The sequence below is a fragment of the Phaenicophaeus curvirostris genome, chromosome 1 (assembly GCF_032191515.1).
Source record: "Phaenicophaeus curvirostris isolate KB17595 chromosome 1, BPBGC_Pcur_1.0, whole genome shotgun sequence".
NCBI classification, from domain to species: domain Eukaryota; kingdom Metazoa; phylum Chordata; class Aves; order Cuculiformes; family Cuculidae; genus Phaenicophaeus; species Phaenicophaeus curvirostris.
Genome location: NC_091392.1, coordinates 182,723,639 through 182,750,105, shown reverse-complemented (window position 1 = coordinate 182,750,105; position 26,467 = coordinate 182,723,639). Strand labels below are relative to the sequence as shown.

The following is a 26,467-nucleotide window of genomic DNA, read 5'->3' as shown; positions in this document are numbered from 1 at the left end:
TCATATTTATTAAAAAGTTGATAGATGAAGAATAATATACAATTGCTAAAAACTCCATTTTTTTTTCTTGTACTTATAATACTAATCATTTGTGTTTCATTCGTGATGAAAAAAAATCTGCTTACCTGAACATTTTCATATTCTATCTTCTGACATAATAAATGCTTTTATACTGATTGACCCCTTTTCTTACTTAATGATTTGAAAATTCATTTTGTTTTGTTATTTCAAATTTGTTGAACCATATGTAAAGTTAAATATCCCTGGAGTATTGCTACAATAATAATAACTACGATAATATTCTTTCCGTACCTCTGAAGTTGTTAATGGTTAAGAAAATACAAAAATGTTACTCTTGTTATGCTTTCAGCTGGAATGCCAGGGCATATACTAGCAAACACATACGAGACAGACTAATGTGGTCAGACTTAATAATACCACAGAAGAAGAGAAAGACAAGTACCTGTCATCCTTTGTACAATTGATGACAGCTTCACAGAGACTTCCAAGCACACTGGCTACAACGAATATGGCTCCTCAGTTCCTATCGTCAAATCATAGGATAATTTGGGATGGAACAGAGCTCAGTAGGTCTCTTGTGCAATCCCTTGCTCAAACTAAGGGCACCTGTGAGGTCAGATAGGGTTGTTCAGGGCTTTACCCGCTTAAGCCTTGAAAATCTCCAAGGATGGAGACAGCACAACCTGTCTAGGAAACCTGTTCCATTGCTTACCTTTCCTTATGGGGAAAGCTTTTTTCTTTATATCCAGTCCCAACATCTCATCTTTCAACCGATGCCCACTGTTTACTGTCCTTCCAGCGTGCATTACTGTGAAGAACCTGGCTCCTTATCCTTGATGATTTCCCTGATGTCACTGAGGGGTGATGTTTTTTGCCCCCAAGATCATCTCTACTCCAGACTGAATTGACCCTGCTCTCTCAGTTCCTCCTCAGAGGGTAAGTGCTCCAGCTGCCACCATCTCAGCAGACCTCCACTGAACTTGGTCCAGTTTATCCGTGCATCTTTCGCATTGATGGACCCAAAGCTGGATGCAGTATCCAGAGGTGGTCAAATGAGTACTAATTAGAGAGCAACAATCACTTACCTCAGCTATGTCACTGTCAATCCAGTCCAAGTTATTGCTAGCTGCCTTTGCTGCTGGCCCTTGTTTAGCCCACACCTCCAGCTCCTTTTCTACACTGCAGTCAGTCCCCAGCCTGTGTTACTGAAGGGACTTCTTCCTTCCCAGGTTCAGGACTTGGAAATTGTCCCTGTTGAATTTCACTAGGTTCCTGTTATCCTGTACCTCCAGTCTGTCTTGGTCTCTCAGGTTCTGTCTTCAGCATATCAGCTGGTCTCTCCAATTTAGTGTCACCTTCAAACTTTAAGAGTGTACTTCTTCATCTTCTTCAGGTCAGTGATAAGTCTGGGTCAGTACAGATCCTTGCAGCACTACAGGTTTTACCTGTCTTCAGGTAGAGTATGAAACATTATCCACAACCCTCTGACCTATATAATCCAACCAGGTTTTGCCTATTTTTTTATTCCACCCAGACTGCAAACAAACTTGGATACAACAATATTGTGAAAATTGGTGTCAAAAGCCTTGCTAAATCTAAAGTAAATGACATCTCTTTGGCCACAAATTTAATTACTGTCCAAGCGGTGTTTCTGTGGTCAGGTATGTATATTCTAACTGAAAAAGTTGCAACATAAAAGTAAGTCAACTTCAAACAAATAGTCTTATGTATTGAGAAGACCCTGTCTAACCATCATTTGTACACTGTAATTTGCAAAGATTATACTTGAAAGATCTGTCACTGAAAACAAAAGGTGCACCTACTCCCAGACTACTTTTACCAAGGTGTAGTACAATGCAAAGAGCAATTTTTCACAGCCAGGTAATTTACTGTAATGGAAATGATGATCTTTCTTCATTCAAGTGTGATTATGCTACTCACCTTTAATGTGATTTGACTAACATATTTGCCTTGATGACAGGGCAACATACAGGGAAAGAAAATATTTTTTCAGTGCATATAAAAGCTTAGTCTTTCATTTCAGGATTTTGACTGGTTTTTAATAAGTTCAGCACAACATAATTAAAGTCTTGCAGGCTGTCATAGCTCTATCAACAGTTATTTCTTGTAAAACTTTCCATCTAACGTTTATAATCTTCATACAAAATTGAAGATTTTTCTGTCAGACCAAACCTCTCAAATGTGATGCTTACTTTTCCAGGTGAAATCTGAAATCATCACCGAATCTCTGTATCTTGGTGAAAAGAAGTTTCAGTATGGCATGATGGCAGCTCCCAAACACCTGATTTTGCTAGAATCTCTGTATCTTGGTGAAAAGAAGTTTCAGTATGGCATGATGGCAGCTCCCAAACACCTGATTTTGCTAGAAGGAAGGTGCCACCTTTGTGAACAGTACAAGTCCTATAAATCTATCTTCCAAGGACACATTACTAGCTCCTCTGTAGGGTGGATACATGGATTATGGTGGTCAGAGAAGTTATGTTTCATTGAAAAATGAAGAGTGGGTTCAAGAACATTAGTTCTTGGCATTAGTCCAGTGAACTCTGAAGCTCACATATCTCTATTTGAATGATTGGCTCTTAAATCTGTGTAGCTCATGTCCAGAAACACTGAACTGTTAAGGAAGAGCTGATGTGAGACTGTTCGACCATTTCTACAACAGAAACATGATCTGCCCAGACTGTGTAAGTGAGGCCTTGTCCCTAAAGCAACACAGATTTTTAATACAGAATCATAGAATTGTTTGGGTTGGAAGAGACCTTAAAAGTCATCTGTTTAGACTTTTCTCCTCCAAAAAGGTCTAGAGTGAATCTAAGCCCACTGAGTCTAAATATGCAATTGTGTATAAACAATATAGATAAGTATTTGTGACAAACTTCATTTCTCTCTGAATTTTCCTGCTAAGGCAGATCCTTAGATCACACAGTGTATGAAAGGAAAGCTGCACTTTTGACTACCAAAGGGATTCCAGCAAACAGGCCCTCAAGGTTCATCTGTCTCAGCTTATGGGGCTTTTCCAGTTCTCAGAATGACAGAATATCAAGACTTAAAAAAAATTTAAATTATGCCTACTGTAACCTACCTTCCAGAAATTACATATTCTTCTTAAAGAATTTTACCTTCTTTTTAGTCTGTAGAACACAACTAGGTATCCTGTGTCTCTTCTGCAATAAGTGTAAGTAACTTGGGTGGTGACAAAAACGATTTGGTTCTTAGATGGCCTGAGTAGCTGGCTGAGGATGTCTTGTCTCTTCCCATTGACTATGAAGGGAGCCTAGGCTAGCCTGCTGACATAGGTACCTTAATTAAATACCTGAGGTAATATGGAATGAGTCAGGGACTCACTGCACACACCCATACAACAGAAATGGCTGCTTCTATTTTCTTTCTAGATGCTTTAAAGAGGGCAGAAAATAAAAGAGTCCAAGCCTTGAGCTAATTTTATTAATAATGTGTCAAACTTTTTTACCTTCTGTTACACTTCTAGCTTGTCTTAATGTCAAATGCTGTGTAACTGTGTCATGACTTTTTGTAATCCATAACAGGGCTGCTAATGAAGCCTTTAAGGTTAGATATTTAACAACCTCTAATTTAAATGACTGTATTACCCTGGAAATTAAATATTACTATATTTTCTGCACAGCAGGAAGAGTAAAACATTTCCTTTTCCTCTTCAGCCACCTAAAAAATAATGAGTTAGATTCTGTACTTGGGCAACATAGCATAGTTATGTTGCACTTCGTAGATCTTCAGTAATTTCTTCTTGCTGAAAATCTGCATTAATCTTTCCCACAAACGTAAAGGACCCTCACATTTTTCACATTAATCAGGACAGAAACACATTCAAAGCATAAAATCCATGATCTGATGTGACAAAAAACATGCCAGAAGACATAAGCTTAGGATTTCTTCTTTTATTCACATGCATTTGCCCTCAGCTTTCCTCCGTTCTTCAAAACATCCTGTAAAATCTTCTTTATCAAGTCCTTGCTTGTTTTCAAGTGCTTACCAACACTCTAGAAGAAAGACTAGCTACGTTCCATATTCATTAGTGATATTCATGAAATAAAGCTGATTTCTTTAAGAAACAAAAATAGCAGCCTTTTCACAGCCTTTCAGTAAAAAGTCAACATGCTTTTTTTTTTGTTGCAATCCTTAATTCAGTCCCCACAATAGTACTTAGCAGATATTGATGTGTTGTTTTCCAGACAACTGAAGCTGTAACTAACAACAGCAATTTCTTCTGGAGTTTTGCCTTCAAAAGGCATAATCTCTACTTTGTTGCCATGATAAAAGAAAGTTAAGGTTTTATTTTAAGACGAATAAATAGATGATATTGTATTCAGAGAAGCAAACAGAGAAAAATCCCCTTTTTTGGCCCAAGAAGACATTCTCTTAGGCAGACTCTAATTTTAAAAGATTCTCAAAACTTCACAGAAGCATAAGAAATAGAGCAGTTCTGAGGCAGGACTAAGCAGGAGCTTTATCGAGTAACACAAAGACAGAATCTGAGTCGATAAGTAACATAGGCTGCTCTAGCCATACCCTCTATCTGATGAGATAGGTTGGGTTAATTTTATTAATTAAGCAGAAATGAACCACTGATTTTTTTTTGTCAATATCATAAGTGCATTAACCAGAAAACACATAAAATAAAAGCCATAAGACATGAAAAATAAAAGTGATTCCTGCTGTATTAACCTCACCCTTCATCATTAGGAGCTGCAGAGGGCTAGCTGTGCCCCAAAATATACCACACAAGCTGATCTGAAGCACGCTTCTCAGCTTTATCAGAAAGGACTGAGATAATCACAGAATCGTAGAATAGTCTGGGTTGGAAGGGACCTTTAAAGGTTATCTAATCCAACCTCCTCCGCAATAAGCAGGGACATCTTCAACTAGATCAGGCTGCCCAGAGCCCCATCCAAACTGACCTTGAATGTTTTCAGAAATAGGGCATTCAACATCTCTTTGGGCAACCCGTTCCAGTCTTTCACCACCCTCATTGTAAAAATTTTCTTCCTTATATCTTGTCTAAATCTACCCTCTTTCAGCTTAAAATCATTATTCCTTGTTCTATTGCAATGTGTCCTCCTAAAAAGTTCATCCTCCTCATTTTTGTAGGCCCTCCTTAAGTACTAAAAGGCTGCAATTAGGTCTCCCTGGAGGCCTCCCTCTTCTCCAGGCTAAACAACCTCAACTCTCTTAGTCTTTATTCATAGGTCAGATGTTCCATCCCCCTGATCATTTTTGTGGCCCTACTCTGAACCCACTCCAACAGGTCCATGCCTTCCCTGTGCTGAGGGCTCTAGGGCACTCTCCATGCTTATGGCACTCTCAGGGAGAAACCCTTTAGACAGAGGAAGGAGTTCACCTCCTACTTTGGGAATCCTTTTGGGGCTGACATATGAATTAGGCACCAGGAAACTCAAAATATGTGAATGTAAGCGATTGGTTGAAGATCCAGAAGGCACAGATAGAAAGACTAAAGTGAGTATTCCACTAAATCTTTATGTGATTAGGGAGTTCACAGGCTTAAGAAGCTAGACAAAAGCTACAGATACCTATACCTGACTTTTTAATCTAACTTGCAATCATCTTTCCAAAATCACTGAGCAAGCTGGTGGCAAAGGAAGGACTGAAATCCACTGTCCTATCTATTTAACTATATTGTCTCCTCTGTAATTGATCCTGGAAAAGAAGAGTTTCCTTTCATGACCTATGTGTCTTTACAAGGATCTTCGTTCCTTGGGGTCCTGTTTGATTTGTTCTGTCTCCCAAGACAGAGACACTTAATTAGGAAAAACAGCACTTGAACAGAAATGTGTGAGACTCATGGGTCTGAGACACTGATATCTTGATATTCGGCCTAAGGAATGATCGCCTCTAAGCCTCAAGCTCCTTCTCTCTGTTGCTATCATAGGTCTGTAGCCTTCCTGTTTAGGAGGCAAAACCAGCATAAGTGGATGGGGCCCAGGAATATTTGTAATAGTACTCGCCCTGTAGAAAGGGTAATAGAAAATGGGCAATGGGTGATGACATCTGCATTTCAGTAAGAAAAGGGAGCACTGCAGGCAGTGCCTATGCCTAACCTGCAGTGCTCAACCCTTTCTTTAGTAAGTGACTGTTGGCAGCATAAGTTGGCATTTCACAGAATCACTAGGTTGGAAAAGACCCACGGGATCATCAAGTCTACCATTCCAATCAACCACTAAACCATGTCCCTCAGCACCTCATCCACCCATCTTTTAAAGACCTCCAGGGATGGTGACTCAATCACCTCCCTGGGCAGCCTGATCCAGTGCCCTATGACCCTTTCTGTGAAATATTTTTTTCTGATGTTCAGCCTGAACCTCCCGTGGTGGAGCTTGAGGCAAATGCCTCTTGTCCTGTCACCTGACACTTGGGAGAAGAGGCCAGCTCCCTCCTCTCTACAACCTCCTTCCAGGCAGTTGTAGAGAGCAGTAAGGTCTCCCCTCAGCCCCCTCTTCTCAGGTCCTTTTGGAGAGCCTCCCTACCCTCCAGCGGATCAACACTTTCCCCCAGCTTAATAGAATAGTTTCAGCACCATACGCTAAACCTGGAATAGTTTTAGCACCATGAGCCATTTTTTTCTGTTTACTGTAGCAAAACACTTGCTTAACAAACAAAATTTTCCTGAAAAAAATCTTCTACAAGGTCATTAAATAAGGCAGTGCACGGGATTTAATTTTGAATGTAAACCTATAGCCAGAGGGATTTTCAGCCCTCTTTCCTCCCTTCATATACTTACTGAGGATCTGGATGTTCTTCCTCCCACCCCTGCAGCAGCACCTAACCCATGGCTCAGGTTAGTTAGTTCCTGCTTGAGGCAGACATCCCAGCAACATTTCTTTTAAGGAAGATGCAGAAAAGGAACTGAAATTAGATTTTCACCGTACTTACTTAGTAGTTTCTCCTCCACTTTCAGTTAATTACTTCTAGTAAGTGTTCAAAATAAAAAGATGTTGGTGACAGCTCATGAATAGTTTAACTAGAACTGAGACGAGAGGGTTGAAACTTGTGTGCGGCGTATAACACGTATACGGGGGCTCTGAGCCTTTGGAATCTGAAATCTCTGTTACCACAGGGTAGAAAGTCCGATTCAGGAAATAAGTTGTCTAATTTGCATCTATATTTTTGATGTCCAGTGAAGTAATTCTTGTAATTGAAGCGCTGCTTCCCTGCTCAGCCAAGGGAGCAGAGAGAGATGTCTCTGGATTTTACTTGAATGTCTTATCTTGAGCAGACAGGATCTCCATCTATGCATACCTCTGTCTTTTGACTGTATAAGGAATTTGCTCACATACTTTAGGACTGTTTCACCATGCCTTTAAAATGTAGGCATGATTAAATGCTGTATTAAGCAGATGTGCTCCCACCCTGTGATTAAAGAACATTGTTTCTTGCAGCTCTAAGTGCAGCTTCCACAGCGATATCTACACATCATTCAGTTCTGAGGAATAGATCACCAATTAGAGTAAGACTTTAAGTATGTGTAGCAGATAAGCTACTTACATAATTTATGCTATTTAACAGTCCGTGGAGTCTTTGTCTATAAACACAGAGACTTTTACATGATTTACAAAGCAAACATATGACTTCTTTCAGAGTACCTGGTTCATGCCTGGAAAAATGTTTATTAAACTTTTTGAGTACCATGACTGAGAGTCTACAGAAATTAGTCTTTTGGAGACATGGACCCAAACATGCATACATCAGTGCCCTCAGTTAAGGGATTCATAGACTAAATATACCTTCCTTTGGTGTTAAAAATGTCCAAATATTACCAGAGTCCATTTTTTTTTGTGGAGTTTTGTTATTTTTTAGTTGGAGACTTCTGACTGCACCTTTCCAGTCTTTTTGACAAATATTCACATACATAGTGACTCGCTAACACATGGCCACTGCATTTCTGTTTATCTTTCAGGTGTAAGGTTTTTTTAAACACGGGATAATTCTTAGATGCTGCATTTCCAAATTAATTCCTGCTTGCAGAGTCAATAATTTGCATCTGAAACACTTTTAATGAGAAATTCATTATAATGACTACCAAAATTACCCCGAATCAATCTGTGCTTCCAAAGGAAAGTTCTACTCTCTGAGAAAGTCTCAAAGGTTAACTTAGACTCTTAATCTGTAGTGGTGCCAGAGGAGCTGTATGGAAATTTCCAGCATTCCCAGATATATTTCCAGATTTATTCCATACCCAAAAAAAAGCTAATGTTCCCAACACAATGGAAGTTTAAACATTAAAAAAAATTACTAAGAACATGGTAACTTTTCATTTCAGTACTTTACAATTACTTTCTGTAGGCATTGTTGAGATATTAAATTTTGATGAGGGATAATTTTTGCTTTTGATCATACTTATACTGCTTTTATAATAATATAGTATGGATGATATTATGTATAAGCTTTGTATCGTCAAGAATGTTAAAGTTCAAGTGAATTAAGGAGAAGCTGCAGTCAAATGAAATGCTTTACTTTACTGAAATGAAGTGTTTAGAAACTGATGTGAAATGACAGATTTGAAATTATTTGACATGTTTTCATTGAAAATTTCACTAAATTTGTGACATTACTGTGAAACATTTCTATTTTACCGAGACTGTGTACTGCATAGAAAACTAGTGAAGAACTGATGACTGCATTTTTAAATACTCTCTTTTGAGCAGGAGCAAACAGATGGCTTTTATTCAGTAACAAACAACTTTTTTTATCCTGCAACATCATTTTCCTAGAAAACAAGAATTGATCTATGAAATGTGAATATCATATTATCGTATTTAAGATTTGATTAGCCAATTAATAATTCAGCATTATTGCTCATATCAGTAATCACTCCTATGTGTTTATGGGAACATACAGGTTGACGTTAAACAGTCGATACATGATAACCTGGGGGTGCTGGTCGACAGCTGGCTTAACATGAGCTGTGTGCCCAGGTGGCCAAAAAGGCCTATAATATCCTGGCTGGTATCAGAAATGGTGTGGCCAGCAGAAGTAGAGCAGCAATTGTGCCCCAGTACTTGGGGCACTTCAAACTGTGTTCAGTTTTGGGCCCCTTCACTACATGAAGGACATTGACGGGATAAATCCTGTCTAGAGAAGGGCAACAAAGATGGTGAAGGGGCTGGAAGACAAGTGTTATGAGCAGTGGCTGGGGAAACTGGGGTTGTTTAGTCTGGTAGAAGAGGAGGCTGAGGGGAGGCCTTCTCTATCTCTACAACTACTTCTAGGACTACTAGGCTGTAGCGAGGTGGGTGTTGGTCTCTTCTCTCAAGTAACTAGTGATGAGAGGAAATGGCCTCGAGTTGCAGCAGGGGAGATTCAGATTGGATATTAGTAAAACTTTCCTTACTGAAAGAGTGGTAAAGGATTGGAACAGACTGCACAGGGAAGCCGTGGAATCACTATCCCTGGAGGTGTTCTAAAAATGCGTAGATGTGGCACTTCTGGATATGGTTTAGTAGGCATGGTTGTACTAGGCTTATGGTTGGACTTGATGACCTTAGAGGTCTTTTCCAACCTTAATAATTCTATGGTATTATGATTCTATCATTCTATATGTGTAATACCTAAACAGAACCAAAGCTAAAATGAAGTTAACTGAAGAGTGAGAGACACAGATTTTGCCATGATTTCCCTACTAAAAACTCTCACTATATATGAGACAGAAAATACATTCTGCAATTAGTGGCAACGATGAGTGGCTGTCTACAAATTAATATAGACTGCTACTGTTCTCTGTTAATTAACTACATTGTTGCACCACGGGTTTTGCAACTTACTTCAGCTTAGAATGCTATACTATTGTTACAGGTAGAATAACTTTTGCTTATGAATCATATATAGAATCAAGGATTTCCCTTCCACATCCTTAAATGAATCTGCAGTTAAATTAGATAACAATTTTTTTTTTTTCTTTTTGTTCAGGAAAACATATTTCTCATTGCCCATTCTATACTTAGAATTTAGCACAATGAAATTATGAGTGACAGCCTTCATAACACCAAGCTCTCCCTTAGCTGAAACAATACAATACAGCAGGTAATTAGACAATGAGATGTTTGAGCCCAATGCAGAGCGGCTGCATGACATCAGGGAATCTCTCTTTTCTGCTGCCAGTTGTAGCCCAGGCAACACTAAGTGTTGGAAACAGGCCTCAGAAACACGACCAATGCGTGTTTCCTTATAATCAAACATCACCAGTGGTGCAAAATGAACAAAAGAAAATGATATGTTGGGTACCTGATGTGCTACACCAAAAAAAATGTGAGAAAGCACACAAAATATACATGCAGACAATCTCTGATTTTGCCACCTAACTCAGAAGACATATTATTTGGCATAAGTATCTTGGTTTTATGGAGAAGGTCCACTTTAGGGGAATCCAGTGACCATGCAGAAGCTCTGAGGATGAATGTGCTTTCTTCATTTCCACCATTTCACCTGCTGTTCCTACTCAATCTTGTGTGTTCGAGATTAAACCAAGTTGTATTATCCAATGCTAAAACCAAATTCAAGGTTTAGTTCTAATGTGTTCCGCACCCAGTTGTTTATTTATGCTAAGGGGAATTTCTGTCAGTAATTTTTTATGTTATTTGCAACTTGAAAGAAATAAAGTAATCTTTAACTCTTGAGAAATTAATTGCAAAAGCAATGTAAAAAGCCACATGTTCCTACCATACTTGTCCTCATTGTTCATTATTTTGCTGCTTTTAGTTGCAACTTCTGGACTTAGATTGGATGATCTGAACAATCAGACCCAACAACTTACTCATGGAGATCTGACCTCAGGCCCAATATAGCACTAAAATGTCCTTTAGTAATAATTAGAATAAAGGTTGAGATGTTAGAGATACATGGTGGGATAAAGAAAGGAAAGCAATGCATTTATCTTATCCATTTTGCTTTTTTGGGGGGTTTTCTTGTGGTTTCTTTTTTTTTTAATATTATTATTTTGAGAGATAGCAGGCAAGTTAAGAATAAGAAGAAAGACAATAACTATAACTGAAAATACCACAAAAATCCAAATCCATGTTTGCTCCTGTCATAATAGAAAGATCTGTGGTAGAGAAGTAACTGTTAGTGTTTAAGACGCATAGGACAGAAGAAGCAGATGTATTACCCCAAACCAGTATTTTTAAACAAGTTAAGTCCAGTGTAACATATCAATGGGCTAGTCAAAATCCATTCTGCATTTCTTAATGGAATTTTTAAATTGAAATTTATAAGTTGCCTCTGCTGCTTATTATAAAGTTTACCTTGGATAGTTGTAGTGTAAGCTTATATGAAATGTGAGAGCATTTTTTACTGTGAGGGTAGTGAAGCATGGGAACAGGTCGCCCAGAAAAATCATTCATGCTCCACCCTGAGAGGTGTTCCAGGTCAGGTTGGATGAGGCTTTGAGAAACCTGATCTAGTGGAAGATCTCCCTGCCCACCCCAGGGGAGTTGCAACTAGATGATCTTTAAGGTCTCTTACAACCCAAACCACTCTATGATTCTATGATTCTATGATTTATTTAAATTTGTTCATTTAATTATCTGGCTATGGGTTAATTAGTATAACAGAAAAAGAAAACAACAAAGAAAGTGATAAATACAACACAGAAACCAGGGTAAAATAGAGGCAATGAAAAAGACCAAGACTCTTTAGCCACTGACAAATGGGCTGGCCTTGAGGAGAGTCAACATCATCTTTGTAACTGAAGTAAGTTTCTTGACCATGGAGCTGTACCTGGAATACTGCTGGAATCATCAGAAATAAAATGACTGATCAATTATGGTTGCTATTATTTGCTCCAGCATCTAGCAAGGAATACATTTGGGAACAGAGCAAAAGAATCTAACATAACTTGATTTCACTTCAGGGAGACTCAAATGGTAGCAATACTGGGAAATGTTTATAGAAATTAAATTTGTATATAAATTATAAAATATACAGTGATTTGGAATTGTTGCACTACATCAGTACTGCTTAATGTTTGGTATTGTAAACAAACAATGAAGTATAATCAGCTGTACTACTGAAATTTAATTAAGGAAGGGAATCAGATGGAACTATAAAAAACATTTCACACTACAGATCTCTCTCATTGTCTCCTCAAATTAAGAAAATTCAAGCTCTGTATTTAGGTTTGGTTTTTTTAAAAAAACACAAACATGCGATGTCAGAATTTTATTTCAATACATGAATCCTTTGAGAAACAGAAGTCCAAGGTAGAATTTCTTAAATAAAGAAAGGAAAGAATTGGCATTTCAGGAAATAGAAATAGTAGTTTTTCAGAAAAGTCTGGAATAGTAGCATCTGACAATAACTTATGAAAGTAGAGAACATGTTGCTTAAATATTATACTATCAAATATAAGATTATGCAATGGACTTCCTGAAGGAAAAAAAAAAGCATATTAGAAGACTCATGAAGTCAGGCCCCAATTGATATATTTTTCCAGCAGTATTTCAGCAGGCTCCTACCTTCATAATAAAATCTTAGCACTACTAAATTGCATTTCAAATGGACAACAGAATCACTATGCTTGGTTATTGTTCCTGCAAACCCTTCTCACCTACTTATATATTAATGCATTTACTATTACATTTCACCGAACAGAATTTTAGCAGTGATAGATAGACTAGTTAAATAAATTACAGAATGTTCTTAAGAGTTTGCCATATTTTATACGAACAGGTAATATTTAATCATTAGCAGCGTTTGTCTTGCCTATACATTTCCACAGTTCTGCTGATTTTAAATGCACAGATTCCAAATGAGATGGTAATACATATTCTGAAATGATGATGAACAGGGATCAAGTGAAGCACTGGAAATACCAGGGCAACTGTCCTCCTAACTCTTTTTTCAGTCTCAATTCTTCTGCTTTTGTATGCACATAAGAACAGTATTTTTAAAAGAAAGGCAGACATCCTCTCATTCCAACTGAATATGTATATCAGTGAAGCAAACTCATGAAATTTAAACTGGCATGGAAATCAACATGCAGGTATCTCCATTTTGTATTTTTTATGAAAAATAATCTGAATGTTAAAATTTTGGGAAGTGATGTATTACTAATAATCTTATGTTTCAGTAACTACTTTTAATAACTATTTTTTAAAGAAAATTCTCTATAGAGGTACTTGTAGTATTTTATAGGCGTTTAAACACATAGCCTCCATTTCCTGTCAGACACATTGAAAGTTAATTTGAAGTACATTGTATATATTTCTTATCCTATTACGGAAGAGGTCTTCAGACTTCAGCTACTGGAGTTAGTTGATTCAGATGCAAAAGAAAAAAGTGTCTTTGGAGCTGTGCTATAAGAGAACATTGTAAATTCTGATACTAGCTAACTATAACAGCTACTCAAATTCATCTAATTAAAAATACTAAAAAAAAAAAAGAAGAGACCCTGTAGAACAAAAAAAGAATAAGCAGCAATTTTCCTTAGTTAAAAGGATATATTTCAGGCTATTATCTTTCAGATCACTACTATTAAACATGCTTAAATATTCTCCAGCACACTCACCTCTTTTTGACGGTACTTAATTGCCAGTTTCAATCTTGCAAGATCGTTACCACTTTGTTCTTCTATCAAGCTATTATCATCTCTGTAATTAAGAATAATTTCCAATTCCCTGGAACTCCGTGTCTGATCCAGGAGATCTTTTGCAAATTGCTTGCATTGCCGTGACAGTTCCTCATATTCCGATTTAAATTCATTTTCAACTTTACTCAGTTCCTGCAGTTCCCAGCTCAGTTGAAAAGCTGTAAGGAAAGGATCCTCACTGGACAAAGCAATCAATGACGGGCTTGCCAGAGCCTTGTAGATATTCAGTCTGGACCGAGAGTGACGGAGGCTGTCCACATCTGAACTTGAGACACATTCGACGCAGTTACAGCGGACCTCATGTGGCCTCGGCACAGAGACCCCTTTCTGCACAAGGAGTTTTATGATTTCATAATTGTTGGTGTGGGCAGCCAGAATAATGGGTGTGATATCTGGTGTAAATTCTGAAAACTGCTTGTCCAGAAGCACTGGTGGCACCTGTGAAAAAAGGCAAAAACCCTTACAGGCTTCTTTGTGGAAGAAGAGCTATAGAAAATTAAGCCATGAATAGTTTACCAGGTAGTACACTTACTAATGGATCTTTGCTTCTGGCCAGAGTTGAAGGAAACACTTTAACCACAACAATTCAATTAGCTGATACAGTTTTGTTCCAGGTAGTAAATTGCTATAAAAGGGGTGTGATTTTTCATAAAATCTGTTTGTATGTAAACAGCCCATGGGCAACAATTAATTAGAGCAAACAATTAGGTAAACAAGAAGAGTCAGACACAAATGCTCCTGTCGGGTCCCTTGTAGTGCCAGGTGGGAGCAAGAGGAAAATGTTTTCTCATCTCTCGGTGGTTACTCTCAGTTTTAAAGGGAACACAGACTCATGGGAGCATAACAGTGATTCTCTGAAGGAAGAAGTGAACAGGACAGAGACAAGTTAGAGTTATAAAATGGGCAAGTTAGTGAGAAAGAGGACATACGTTTTCCTAAAGAGAAGGTTGGGAAATTGACTGTGTAAAGTAACAAAGATACTTTCTGCAAAGAGCCGGTCTCTGCTGCAGCCAGGACAAGAAACACAACTTGGGCATGTCTTCTCAGAAGACTCTCTGGCTATATCAACACTACCCTGTCTGGTCTCTTCCAGGGTACTTCTGGGTCATCTGTCACCTCCAGGCTGAACAGTGTGCAGAGCCCTCCCAGGGATGCCCACGTGCTCAAATTGCTTTATTATTCCTGTTGAGTGTGGACTGAGGCTTGAAATTTGTACCTTTTTTCTCACCTGTCTGTGGTGTCAGTGGAGGAAAATGAGACCAGTTTCCAACCCCAAACTTCATTGGTTATTGTTGTCTTCTATTTATCTTCTCTCTGACTTACATATAGAAAAAGAAAGCACGCACATGCATAGACACGCTTTGTGCTCTCTAAATTGCAACCATGGCTGATGCTTTTGAGGCTAGAAAGAGATGAAAAAAGCAGTAGAGCTCAAATTTTGCCTTAGTCTAAGTGACATTTTGGGTTAACACAGGTCTGAAAAAGGTTTACAGGGAGGGATGTGTTGTGCTCTGACAGTGTCTGCCACAACTAGTGAGACTCCCTCTTGGACCCAAAGTCAGGATACTAGGGAGCAGAGGAGAGAGCTGGAAGGGTAGAAAAATCAAGGATACAAAGCTGTAACTCCAAACTCACTGACTGCTCAGAGTATTCATCTGTCACTTAGCATGTCATTACTTTCTGACAGTACTAAACTAATATTTGCTTCAAGGCCTGCCAGAACTGAAGGCTATCTCAACATGCCATTAATTGCAATCTTCTCTGAAAAATTAACAGAGACACAGCTTCAGAAAACATGGCATTATAATGATTGATTTGTACATGGGATCCATTAAATGAAAAGCTGTTTGTTTCTCTCACAGCTTACCAAAACATTTAATCTTAAGGTAACTCAGCTATAAGGCCAATGCACACACTTCGGAATTCATATCATCAGAATTTACCCAAATATAGAAGTGTGTATGAAATAATTTTAGCCTTAACTTGCAGAAGCATTTAAAATTAACGGGCAAACCCTAATACTGCAAATTTAATTACAACCCGAGTTTAACCCCTGACTCTTATGCTCCTATTTTAAGATTTCCTACTCATTTAAACCAAAGATGCACAGAATGCCAAAGCAGTAAGGTCAAATTTTTCCCTCATCTGCAGTATAATGAAGTACTTCTCTTCTGAAGCCCTGAGTGCTCTCATGGCACTCAGAATATTTCAAGTATTTAACTGTTGACCCAGAGTACTTGCTCTGAAGTCATCAGACCTATGATAAATTTTACTTTCAAACTACTGAAAAATAATTCTCTTTGAAGAAGCCAAAACAAGCAATCAGCACACACCGGTATTAGCCACACAACCTTCATCTCTGAAAGAGCACTCACAGAGAACACATGAATCTTCCTTAAATCCTGAGAAGATCAGAAGCTACTAGGTCTTACACTCACAGACTGTGACTGTGACTTCCCAAGGCACAGCAGTGGTATAAACATTCATATGTTAAGTGTGAGGCTGCTTAAACTTAGAAACATCAAATGATTTTTGCCTTCTTACATTTTGTTGAAATTTTTCGACTTCAACCTTATTTGTAAGGCTGAGCAAAGCAGTTCAGCGATTGTGTGTATTTGTACAGGGATGAGCAGGCAAAAAGAAAAAAAAAAACAGAAAAGAAGAAAACATAGCTCAAACTGTACATTTCAGTGCTCAAGGATGTGAGACTTTTTGTTGCATTCCTTTTCCCTGCTCGTACTTTCAGTGGGGATGAATCACTCTGACTTAAGCTATCTAACAATTTTTCTAGAGACCAAGTGGAATAGCCTTCTTCAATATGTGTGCAAGTTCCCTGTATGGTGAAGCCCCTTTACTATAAGAGAAATCTAGGCTAAATTAATGCCAGTCAGGTCTAAAATACTTTCTTTCCATATGACATCAAAGTAGAGAGACCGATTGCTTATAGTATCACAGATATCCAGTAAATAAAATAGAAAAAGATAACAGTGAATTTGGAAAAGCAGGAACAGCAATCCTATCTAGATTTTTCATTATGGCTCTCATTAATGCATTATCTTCAAAGAGAGACTGAAAATTACAGTGCCCATTTACCTTCTTTCTAAGTGCAAGACCTCAGAATCTAAGTAAAGCAATCTATTCCTAAGGCAAGTGGATAGCTTGCCTGGTTCTTGCCTTTGTTTATTTATTTGCAATTATTTTGCCTGTTTCTCGTAGAGAAGAGCAAATCCTGCAATGGTTTCAAGTAGTAAGGTGTATAAATTTCTGAGTCATGTCAAACATGACAGCATAATTGGAGGAAAACCAAAAGCAAAGAAAAAAAAAGTGTATATGACAGATAACATGAATATGTATGTTAACTCATGTAACACTGAAATATATAAAGAAAATTAATATTACGTGCGTCATCAAGCTCATCAGTTACTTCAGCCCCATTGCTCTGTAGCTGTATTTGGCTGAACACCTTGAAAATGCTGAACTCTGTGGTTCAGTAGAGCATACAAGTTATCCCTATGTATAGACAGTTTTCTGATTTACATTCTGTATTGTTGAGTTGTTCTCTTTTTTGGTTTCATATTATTATATCAGCTGAACTACATCCTGATTATGATGATGGAAATTGTTCCCACCAGGATGGATTAAAAAAATACACCTAATCCAACTCCTTTCACATGCACTAAGTCACTGATAAACTACCAGATAACTGGAATAATTGGAAGATAGAGCTTCAAGGTAACTTCAATTCAGTTGTCACATTACTTAAATGATCTGTATACAGCCTATCCCGATAGTCATGCTGAAACTATCCTCACAAAACTGCACAAAATGGAGGCCTGCAGTGATGGTCCCAAATTTGGCCAAAAGTCCTTTTCCACAACCCAGGGTGCTCACTGTGTGGTGCACAGCTGGTATGTTGTTTGGCCAGTGAGGGTGTAAGGCAGGCAAATGGATGGGAGTTGTGAAACTGAGCTCAGGGACATCAGCATCATTTCAGAGCAGTGTGTGTGATGCAAGGCATGGAACACCCATATGGTGTGTTGTCATTTTCTGCTTCCCATAGGTAGCTTCCCTGGCTTCCTTAGAAGGAGCTTGACTTGTTTATTATCCTTGGACTCACTACATTTCCTAAAGGTAAGTACAACATTTAATGTGCTACTGAAGTATTTTCATTCTTTTCATAACATACTGCCTCCACATCTATTCTTTTTGTAGGAAACAGACATATCCACAAAACCTCACCCTTGTTCTAAGGCACTGCATGGTAACTAACAGCCTGAAGAAGAAATGTAAATGTATGAACGTGCAATGACATTTTTTAGAGATAGTGTAACTTATTAAGAATACACCCCTTGAATACCAGACATGAAATGCTGCCTGTCTAAGTCTAGCAGATAAGATTTCATTAAAAATTGTGTCCTTTAACTTTTTCAGACCAAAAGTTCAACTCAGTGCTGTCAAGGCATTTAATGCTCATCTCCCAGATTTCTTTTCTCTGGAGTCTAAACACAAGCAACAGAGATGAAAAAAGTGGGGCAGTACTTGTTTGAGGTTAAGTGATGCTTATCTTTCGGGGTCTTAAAATATAGAATCATAGATAAAGTGTATTTAAACAATTAAAATATTGATTCTTTTATAAAATATATTAATACTGCAAAATTGAATTATAAATTCTAGACATGTAAAGCCATAAAACCTCCCTTTTGTGTTAAACTATAGCATGTGGTTCACAGTAAAATGAAAGGACCGAGCAGTCAAAATGAAATCCTAGCCACAGGTTAACTCTTTGTGGTGGCAAGATTTCTCTGGGCTGCAGCTTTCAGATGGAAATATCTTCTGTCAGATTCCAAATGATGTTATGAATGCAAAAGTGGAAGATTCCTTGAGGAGAAGAAAACACATAAATCTGACTTAAGGTAATAACAGCTGGACAACTTATCTGGACCTCAGGACATGAGTTCTGTTACCAGTGCTGCCAGCAACTCAAGGTTGTCCAGGCAGACCATAATTTTCTGCTTCTTTTCCAAGTTGGAAATACTTTTTTTTAGCAAATATTTTATCAAACCAGAATGCAATTCCAGTTATGGATTAATGTCATAAAGACATAGCAAAAGTAATAATTAAAAAGTCAGCTATTTTTGTGTGGATAATTTTTCAAAAGAAGATTTCTGTTTGCTTTTTTGTTTTGAAACCTTATTCTATTCCAAAATTTGAGTATAATTTAACTTTTGAAAGGACCAATTACCGCAACATATCAATTTTCATATCAATATATCATGATTATATTAAAACAAATCTATCTTTTTTTTAACTCCCTAATATTTTCCTAGAAAAATATATTTCAAGTCAGGCACAAAAGTTGTCTAACAGAGATGAGCTTTAACAAGCAATCTTAAAACAGATACCTAATTTTAGATAGCTAAAGTCTGTTAAAGTAAATACTCCCTTTGGCATACTGCCCAATGAATTTATTCAGCAGACACAAGCCACAAGCTGAACTATCTCAAAATGTCCTTTCTGCACCAGTTCATGCTAGTACCAACCCACAGGTAACCTCATGCCTCCTAATGTGCACTGCTGGGATGCAAGATAGATATTTCTCAAAAGAACTAGATTAATGAAACAGGCCACTCTTCCAGGGTTTGTGAGACGATATGAACAGTTAATTCTGAATGTGTTACCTTTATGAGTTTTATATTTGCCTGTCTCCTATTGGTAGGGCAAAGAGCTGTCTCTTTTGCCTCCTTGCAAGCCCCTCTCAGCGTATACCATATAAGCCATAAATACTTCTGAGAATGAGGCCTAAATAGCCTTGTTTACTCTCAATATACATTGTCGTTAGCAAAGGATAACTTCCCCCGTTAGGGAGAACACTGTTTTATGAATATAATTTATTTTGCTTTGCAGGAACATGAATGGGAATGAGGATGTTACTATAGCTATTACAAAATCCCTGTCACATTTATGGAGGCTTCAGTGCTGGCCTTTTCACATACATGAGCATTTTGTGATGTTAAATTTACAAACTTGATTTATTTTCATTCTTTTTTCCTAGTTCAAACTGAGTTTTCAAAACCTCGGTTTTATCATTTTTTTTTTTATCAGTTACACTTAACCTACCCCAAGATGTAAGCCAATGGTTTTCTAATGTGTTTTCATGCTCATCCTATTACAGCTGAATCGATTTGTGTGTCACAATAGTCACAGCATAAACTGATGGCTTCCAGACTCTGTGCCAGCCATGTTGCAGAACATTATTAATGTTATATATTAAGGAAGTGAATTACAATAACATTTAGTAATTCACTGAAACCAACATAACTTTTCTAAACAATGAGGACGACTTGCATGACTGCATGATACAAATAACAGTATAGACTTAACACATCTGCAGAACATTTGAGCCAAACAATGAAAAAGAATTCAACCGTAGAAGCACTGGATGGCAGGAAGGAAATTGTCAGGAGGTCTTATTTGCTCCCTTGAATCCAAAGTATGGTAAATCCACCTAGATCAATCTCCATAAATACCTGACCAATCTGTTCTTAAAACATTGCAGTGGTGGGTGGATATGTTGCACTATTTCCAGACAATGATTCTAATTTGTTTTACCTTTGTACAGTCTAAGCCTTGTTCTATAAAATATGGATACAGAGAATACATTATTTCGCTTTAGCTTTACCTTGTAAACACTCCTTTTCTTTCAGACTTTCCTTACAGGGAATATTTTCTAATTTTCCAAACCTGCTTATTTCTTTCTGCACATTCTTCACCACTTCTAGGTATAACAGAGGACAAATTCATACGCATCTTATTATCTGTGCTCATTTTGATGTGACCAAATTTGCAAAGCAATATGATACTGTCCAGTCTTTCTCAGCTAGTTTTGTTTTACTCCCCCACCCCCAACTGTAATCTTAACTGTTTTCAATTGCAATACATGCTTGGTAAATTATTTCTGCTTACTTGGAACCCTAGAATTTTTCTTACTGATCTGCTTTTTTTTTTTTACAGAAATAATTTATCTTCAAGCCATGTTGAATTCTGTGTCCAGCAACAGCCTTGCGATTCCCCCAGCTTTGTCTTGCCTACAGATTTAACAGGTCCTCTCTCCGTTTGATCCTAAGTGCCATGGATTGATATACTGATAGACAGCTGCAAATTGCTCCTTTCATCCCTCTGTTTGATTCATTTGTCTTGTTTCACTGGGTGTGGCTGGCAACTACTCTGAGTGTGTTTTTCTTAGATTGTATTTTGAGGGACAGTTTCTGAAATCTTGCAAAAATCAAGCTATGTGATTACTTCTTGCTTCTCCCCAACATACAGAGCTTGCTGTGTGGTGACGAATGAAAATGATAATGTTATGACAAAATTTGCTCTTGAAAAATCCTGGTAGGCTACTCTTCATGTTTATATATTTTTGTTCTAGGAACTTACAAGCAGAATTTTTGATGATTTTCTTCAGAATCCTCCCTGGTGTGAAAAAGTGAAAATTTCTTTTATTTGAAAAATGATACTAGAGAATGGAAAGGAAATGTTGTGAAATGAATTCATAACAGTTTCCAGATAAAATCAGAGGAAAAGATTTGATAGATTTGAGGCATTAATTTCTTGGATGTGACTTACAAAAAAAGGCTTTGTCACTTTCTCTTTCTTTTTATCCTCCCTGTATCTCTGGGAGGTGATACAAACTACAGCCTGTACACAAAAGTGATCATCTTCAATTAATGTTTTCCTGTGTTATTAGTGGACTTCCTTTAGTCAGTGCCAATAGCTTAAACAAGGATGTGATATGATTGAAAAGCAGACATTCAATAAAAGACTGTCAGGATATTCTGAATTTGTTTCCAGCTCTGAAATTCCTACCTCTTACCACATACCTTTCTGAAATTTGGTAGTTTCATTTTTTTCATTCTTTGAAGTAGGAATTGGTGATGCCAGGGACATTTTTTCTCAATTCAGTGCACAGTAGTAACAGAGACTTAATAAGCAGAGGTTCAAATGAGCAGGGAAAAGAACTTTTATCTAGTCAGCCAGTTTGTGCTTACAGCTGATGTCACAAAGCAAGTTGGTAGCAAATAAAATGGTGACAGACTTTCTTGCATTTTCTGCAAATATTCAGCTGCATCTGGGAAGTACACAATAGGAAATGTAAGGCTTTGAGGGTGAATATTTCAGGGTTTGGTCACACATTGTGACATGCTTGTAAACTTAAATAATATTTTATTACTAAGCGTCTTTAATGCTTTAGTAGCTGAATTGAAAGGGGAAATAATTTTACCACCTGCTAGTCTGGGGTGAAGATGTGGAAGATATGGATCCTGGCACTGGCATAAAGGACAATTAAAACACTTCTGTCAGTACAATATGTGATGTGTATCCTCCATACAGAAAACAGTTGGTAAATTGGCAGGCTAAATTGGTAGTCTTCTAAGAAAAGTAAGCCCCTGTAATCATATTAATGGACTCTATTGTGACTTTTGAATTTGTTGGTCTGTTCCAGCTGAATGTTAACAGAAAAGTATATTACAGATTCTAAATTCCTGCAAGCTTCCTGAAAGAGATGGATGATTGAGATTTGAAGAAAATTCTGGAGTGTGAGCTCAACAATATCACTAGATACCAGAAAACTCATACAAAAAAATGGATATTATGAGTGAATCAGCCTCTTAAAAAGCTTTCATGAACATTCATAACATTAAAAATAGAGAAAATTCAATTATGATGCACACAGCTGCATAGAAATCAGATTTCATAGATTTCACTGCTCACAGAACAATTTGATGAGGGCTGCCCTATGACAAGAGCCAAGCTGATGGGAGAGTGTTGAGGGCCATGCATAAGCAAACTTCTTAACAGTGGCATGTTTCTGTGTTAAAATTTTCATAGAGTTTTCCCACGGCTGAAGGTTTAGAAAGCCATTCATTTTAAAGATTATTATGTATGATTGCATGTTTGACTCTCAAAGACTAATATTCACTTCGAAAAACTCTTTTGAAAGCTACTCTTCCTTGCATAAGACTTTTAAATAAGTTCCATGTAACTGCATTTCAGCAGTGTCTCACAGAAAGGAAAGAACTCCAGAATGGCCCTTCTTTGAAAATATTTATCTGTGGACTACTTTGCAGCACTGACTTGCCTATCAAGATCATGTCTATCAGAGACTGCTGTGCCTTTGAAAGAGTCTCTTTCAGCCACTGGGCTCTGGTGATCCTATTCCTAAAATCTTTCCCACATTTCTGCACTGGAGCCTGCATTGGAGAGGATATTCTGTAGGTGAACCTTCAACCTAAATTTAACTCTGGATTTAAACACATAATTGTAGGATCTGAACTATGTTTTTAAGCTCCTGTTATACTCTATGCAGATTTAGGGTTCTTCTCAGTTGCCTCATGAAGGTGTCTAGTGCCATCTCAGATACCTCCAAGAGTCCTGTATGACCTCCAGTCACCACTCCGCACAGGCACAGGCCTTGCAGGGGTCCTCTGCCATAACTGTCAAGTCCACAAGTCTCAGAATCATAGAATGGTTTGTGTTGGAAGAGACATTAAAGATCACCTGGTTCCAACCCCGCTGCCATGGGCAGGGACACCTCCCACCAGATCAGGCCACTCAAGGTCCATCCAACCTGGCCTCAAACACTTCCGAGGAGGGGGCATCCACAACTTCCCTGAGAAATCTGTTCCTGTGTGTCACCACACACATTGTGAAGAATTTTGTCCCAATGTCTAGTCTAAATCTGCCCCTCTCCAATTTATAACTATTCCCCCTTGTCCTATTACTACATGCCCTTGTAAAAAGTCCCTCCCCAGCTTTCTTGTAGGCCCCCTTCAGGTACCTGAAGGACTTTCAAAGGTCTCCTCAGAGCCTTCTCCTCTTCAGGCTAAACAAGCCCAACTCTCTCAGTCTGTCCTCATAGCAGAGGTGCTCCAGCCCTCTCATCATCTTCATGGCCCTTCTCTGAACCTGTTCCAACAGTTCCGTATACTTCTTTTGTTGAGGATTCCAGAACTGGACAGAATACTCCAGATGAGATCTCACAAGAAAGAAATAGAGGGGCAGAATCGCTTCCCTTGACCTGCTGGCCACGCTTCTTTTGATGCAGTCTAGGATACGGTTGGTCCCCTGGGCAGCAAGTGCGCATTGCCAACTCACGTTAAGCTTCTCATCAATGAGCACTCCCAAGCCCTTTTCTGCAGGGCAGCTCTCAATCACATCATCTCCCATCCTGTACTGAAACCATGGATTGCCCCACCCCAGGTGTAGGACCTTGTACTTGGCCTTGTTGAACCTCATGAGATTTATACAGACCCATTTCTCCAGCTTGTCCAGGTCCCTCTGGATGACATCCAGTCCTTCTGGTGACACCACTAATCTTGGCATCATCTGCAAACGTGCTAAGGGTGTACTCCATCTTGCTGTTTATATCATTGATGAAGATATTAAACAGCATTGCTCTCAATACGGACCCCTGAGGGACACCACTCGTCATGGTTCTCCATCTGGACTTTGTGCCATTGACCACTACTTGCTGAATGAAACCATCCAAACAGTTCCTTATCTACCGTATCGTCCACCCACCAAATCCATATCTCTCCAATTTAGAGAGGATTTTGTGGGAGACTGTGTCAAAGGCTTTACAGAAGTCAAGATAGATCACATCCATTGCTTTTCCTGTGTCCACTGATGTGGTTAACCCATCATCAGGCAGGACTTGTCCTTGGTGAAGCCACACTGGCTGCCTCTAATCACCTCTCTGTCCTCCATGTGCTTTAGCATAGCTGCTAGGAGGATCTGTTCCATGATCTTCCCAGGTGCAGAGGTGAAGCTGACAGGTCGGTAGTTCCCAGGGTTGTCTTTTCTACCTTTTTAAAAATGGGCACAACGTAACCCTTCTTCCAGTCACCAGGGACTTCTCCTGATATCCGTGACTTTTCAAATGTCATGGAGAGTGGCTTGGCCATCACATCAGCCAATTCCCTCAGGACTCTGGGATGCATCTTGTCAGGTCCCATAGACTTATATATGTTCAGGTTCCTCAGGTGGTCATGAACCTGATCCTCCCCTACAATGGGAGGGGCCATACCACCCCTAGGTCCCCTTCCTGTTGTCCATTGGCCCAGGACGGGTGAGGAAAGCAGTTGTTTATATCACTTTTTGAGGAGAAATCTGACTTTTCTACAGACCTCATTTTTACCTTAACCTTCTAAATATATGTTATATTATATCATTTTATTACATTAAATGTATATACATTATATCTATGTATTTAATTCAGATTTTCAAATTATTATTTGTAATCTTCACTCACCTCCTTATGGTAGGAAAGTGTTTTCATTTGCAGCATAAGCTGAAAACAAGTATGAAGAAGCCAACAAATAAGGACAGAAAGCACTTAATCATTCAAAATCTTGTTTCACAAATTGTCTTTAAACTCAGTCTGTATTTATCATCAGCAATGTTTTCTGAACTTCTGCAGACTACTAAAAAATCATAGAATCATAGAATAACCAGTTTGGAAGAGACCCACCAGATCATCGAGTCCAACCATTCCTATCAAACACTAAACCATGCCCCTTAGCACCTCGTCCACCTGTGCCTTAAACACCTCCAGGGAAGGTGACTCAACCACCTCCCTGGGCAGCCTGTTCCAGTGCCCAATGACCCTTTCTGTGAAAAAATCTTTCCTAATGTCCAGCCTAAAAAAAAAAGGAGGAATAGATTTACTGCTGGTGTAAGTCATCATCAATAACACTGCCTGCCAGGAATCTATCTATAAGGATCCTCTTAGTAAGAATTTTTTATTATGTTCCCAATGAAACATGGCTCATTGGTTTGTACAGGTCAAGAAACTATCACACTCCCCCACATTTTGGCGTGCTTCTTTTGCCACTGCTTCAACTTTGAAATATTATGATTTCACATTTGTTACAAGATGATGGCTGCATATTGTAGAACACATTGTGTACCTCAATATTGAAATTGCTAGCAGCTGTATTTATGGTACCAGCATACCAGCTTCTGGAGTCTGTCTTTAGTAATTGTCACAGGTTTTTCTATACAGACATCTACTCTATGTCTGATGCATATAAACACAGACAATTTGGGTTTATTGCCAGGAGGTAATGACACTAACGTGCAGGTTCTTTTTGAATGTGAATAGTCAGCATCCCTCTAAGACATCAAAGAACAATACATTTGTAAATCTGTATCTCCATCTCCAATTTTATGGTACATCTCTCCTTAAGATCTACATCATGTTTCCATGGGCCCGAATGATTATATGAAAGACTGAACATGTGGATAGACTAGTATATCATCAATAAATGGAAATACCCCTTACACAGACTTTTTTATTCATCTTTGTCTATCAATATTTTTAAAACTCTCAGAAAATTCTAATTAATTAGATGCCACTGGGGAAAAAAAAGTGAAACCAAAACCCCTAAGCTACCCACTCAGGCAGCTGCTGGGATTGGGAAGGACTAACTTCCTGCCCTCACATTTCACTTCAAGACTGTGTACTTCAAGCATGACAAAATAGTTTTGCATTGCCTCCTCCATACTCCTTACTAGCTAGACTGTCATCAATCAGAATGTTCAAAATTCATTTAGTTTATGAACTTCTGTGGGAGACATTTTCAAAACAAAAATGATGCTTTAGTCTCAACAGATGAGGAGCATTACACAAGTGATCATGACTGATATTTTCAAAAGTTACTGGAGAAAGCATTTTAGATAAGGAAAAACTACAAGGCATCAGAGTGCTCATAAAATCTTTCTGTCTTTCTGCCG

General features: G+C 38.3%; 1 protein-coding gene across 1 annotated transcript in view; it reads right to left on the bottom strand.

Moving 5' to 3' along the window:
• TRPC4 (transient receptor potential cation channel subfamily C member 4) overlaps positions 1–26,467 on the bottom strand; it is a 153,181-nt gene that overhangs the window by 58,198 nt on the left and 68,516 nt on the right. The window contains exon 3 of the mRNA XM_069882008.1: positions 13,595–14,113. Coding sequence (XP_069738109.1) covers positions 13,595–14,113 — 519 coding nt within the window. The remainder of the gene's footprint in view (positions 1–13,594; positions 14,114–26,467) is intronic.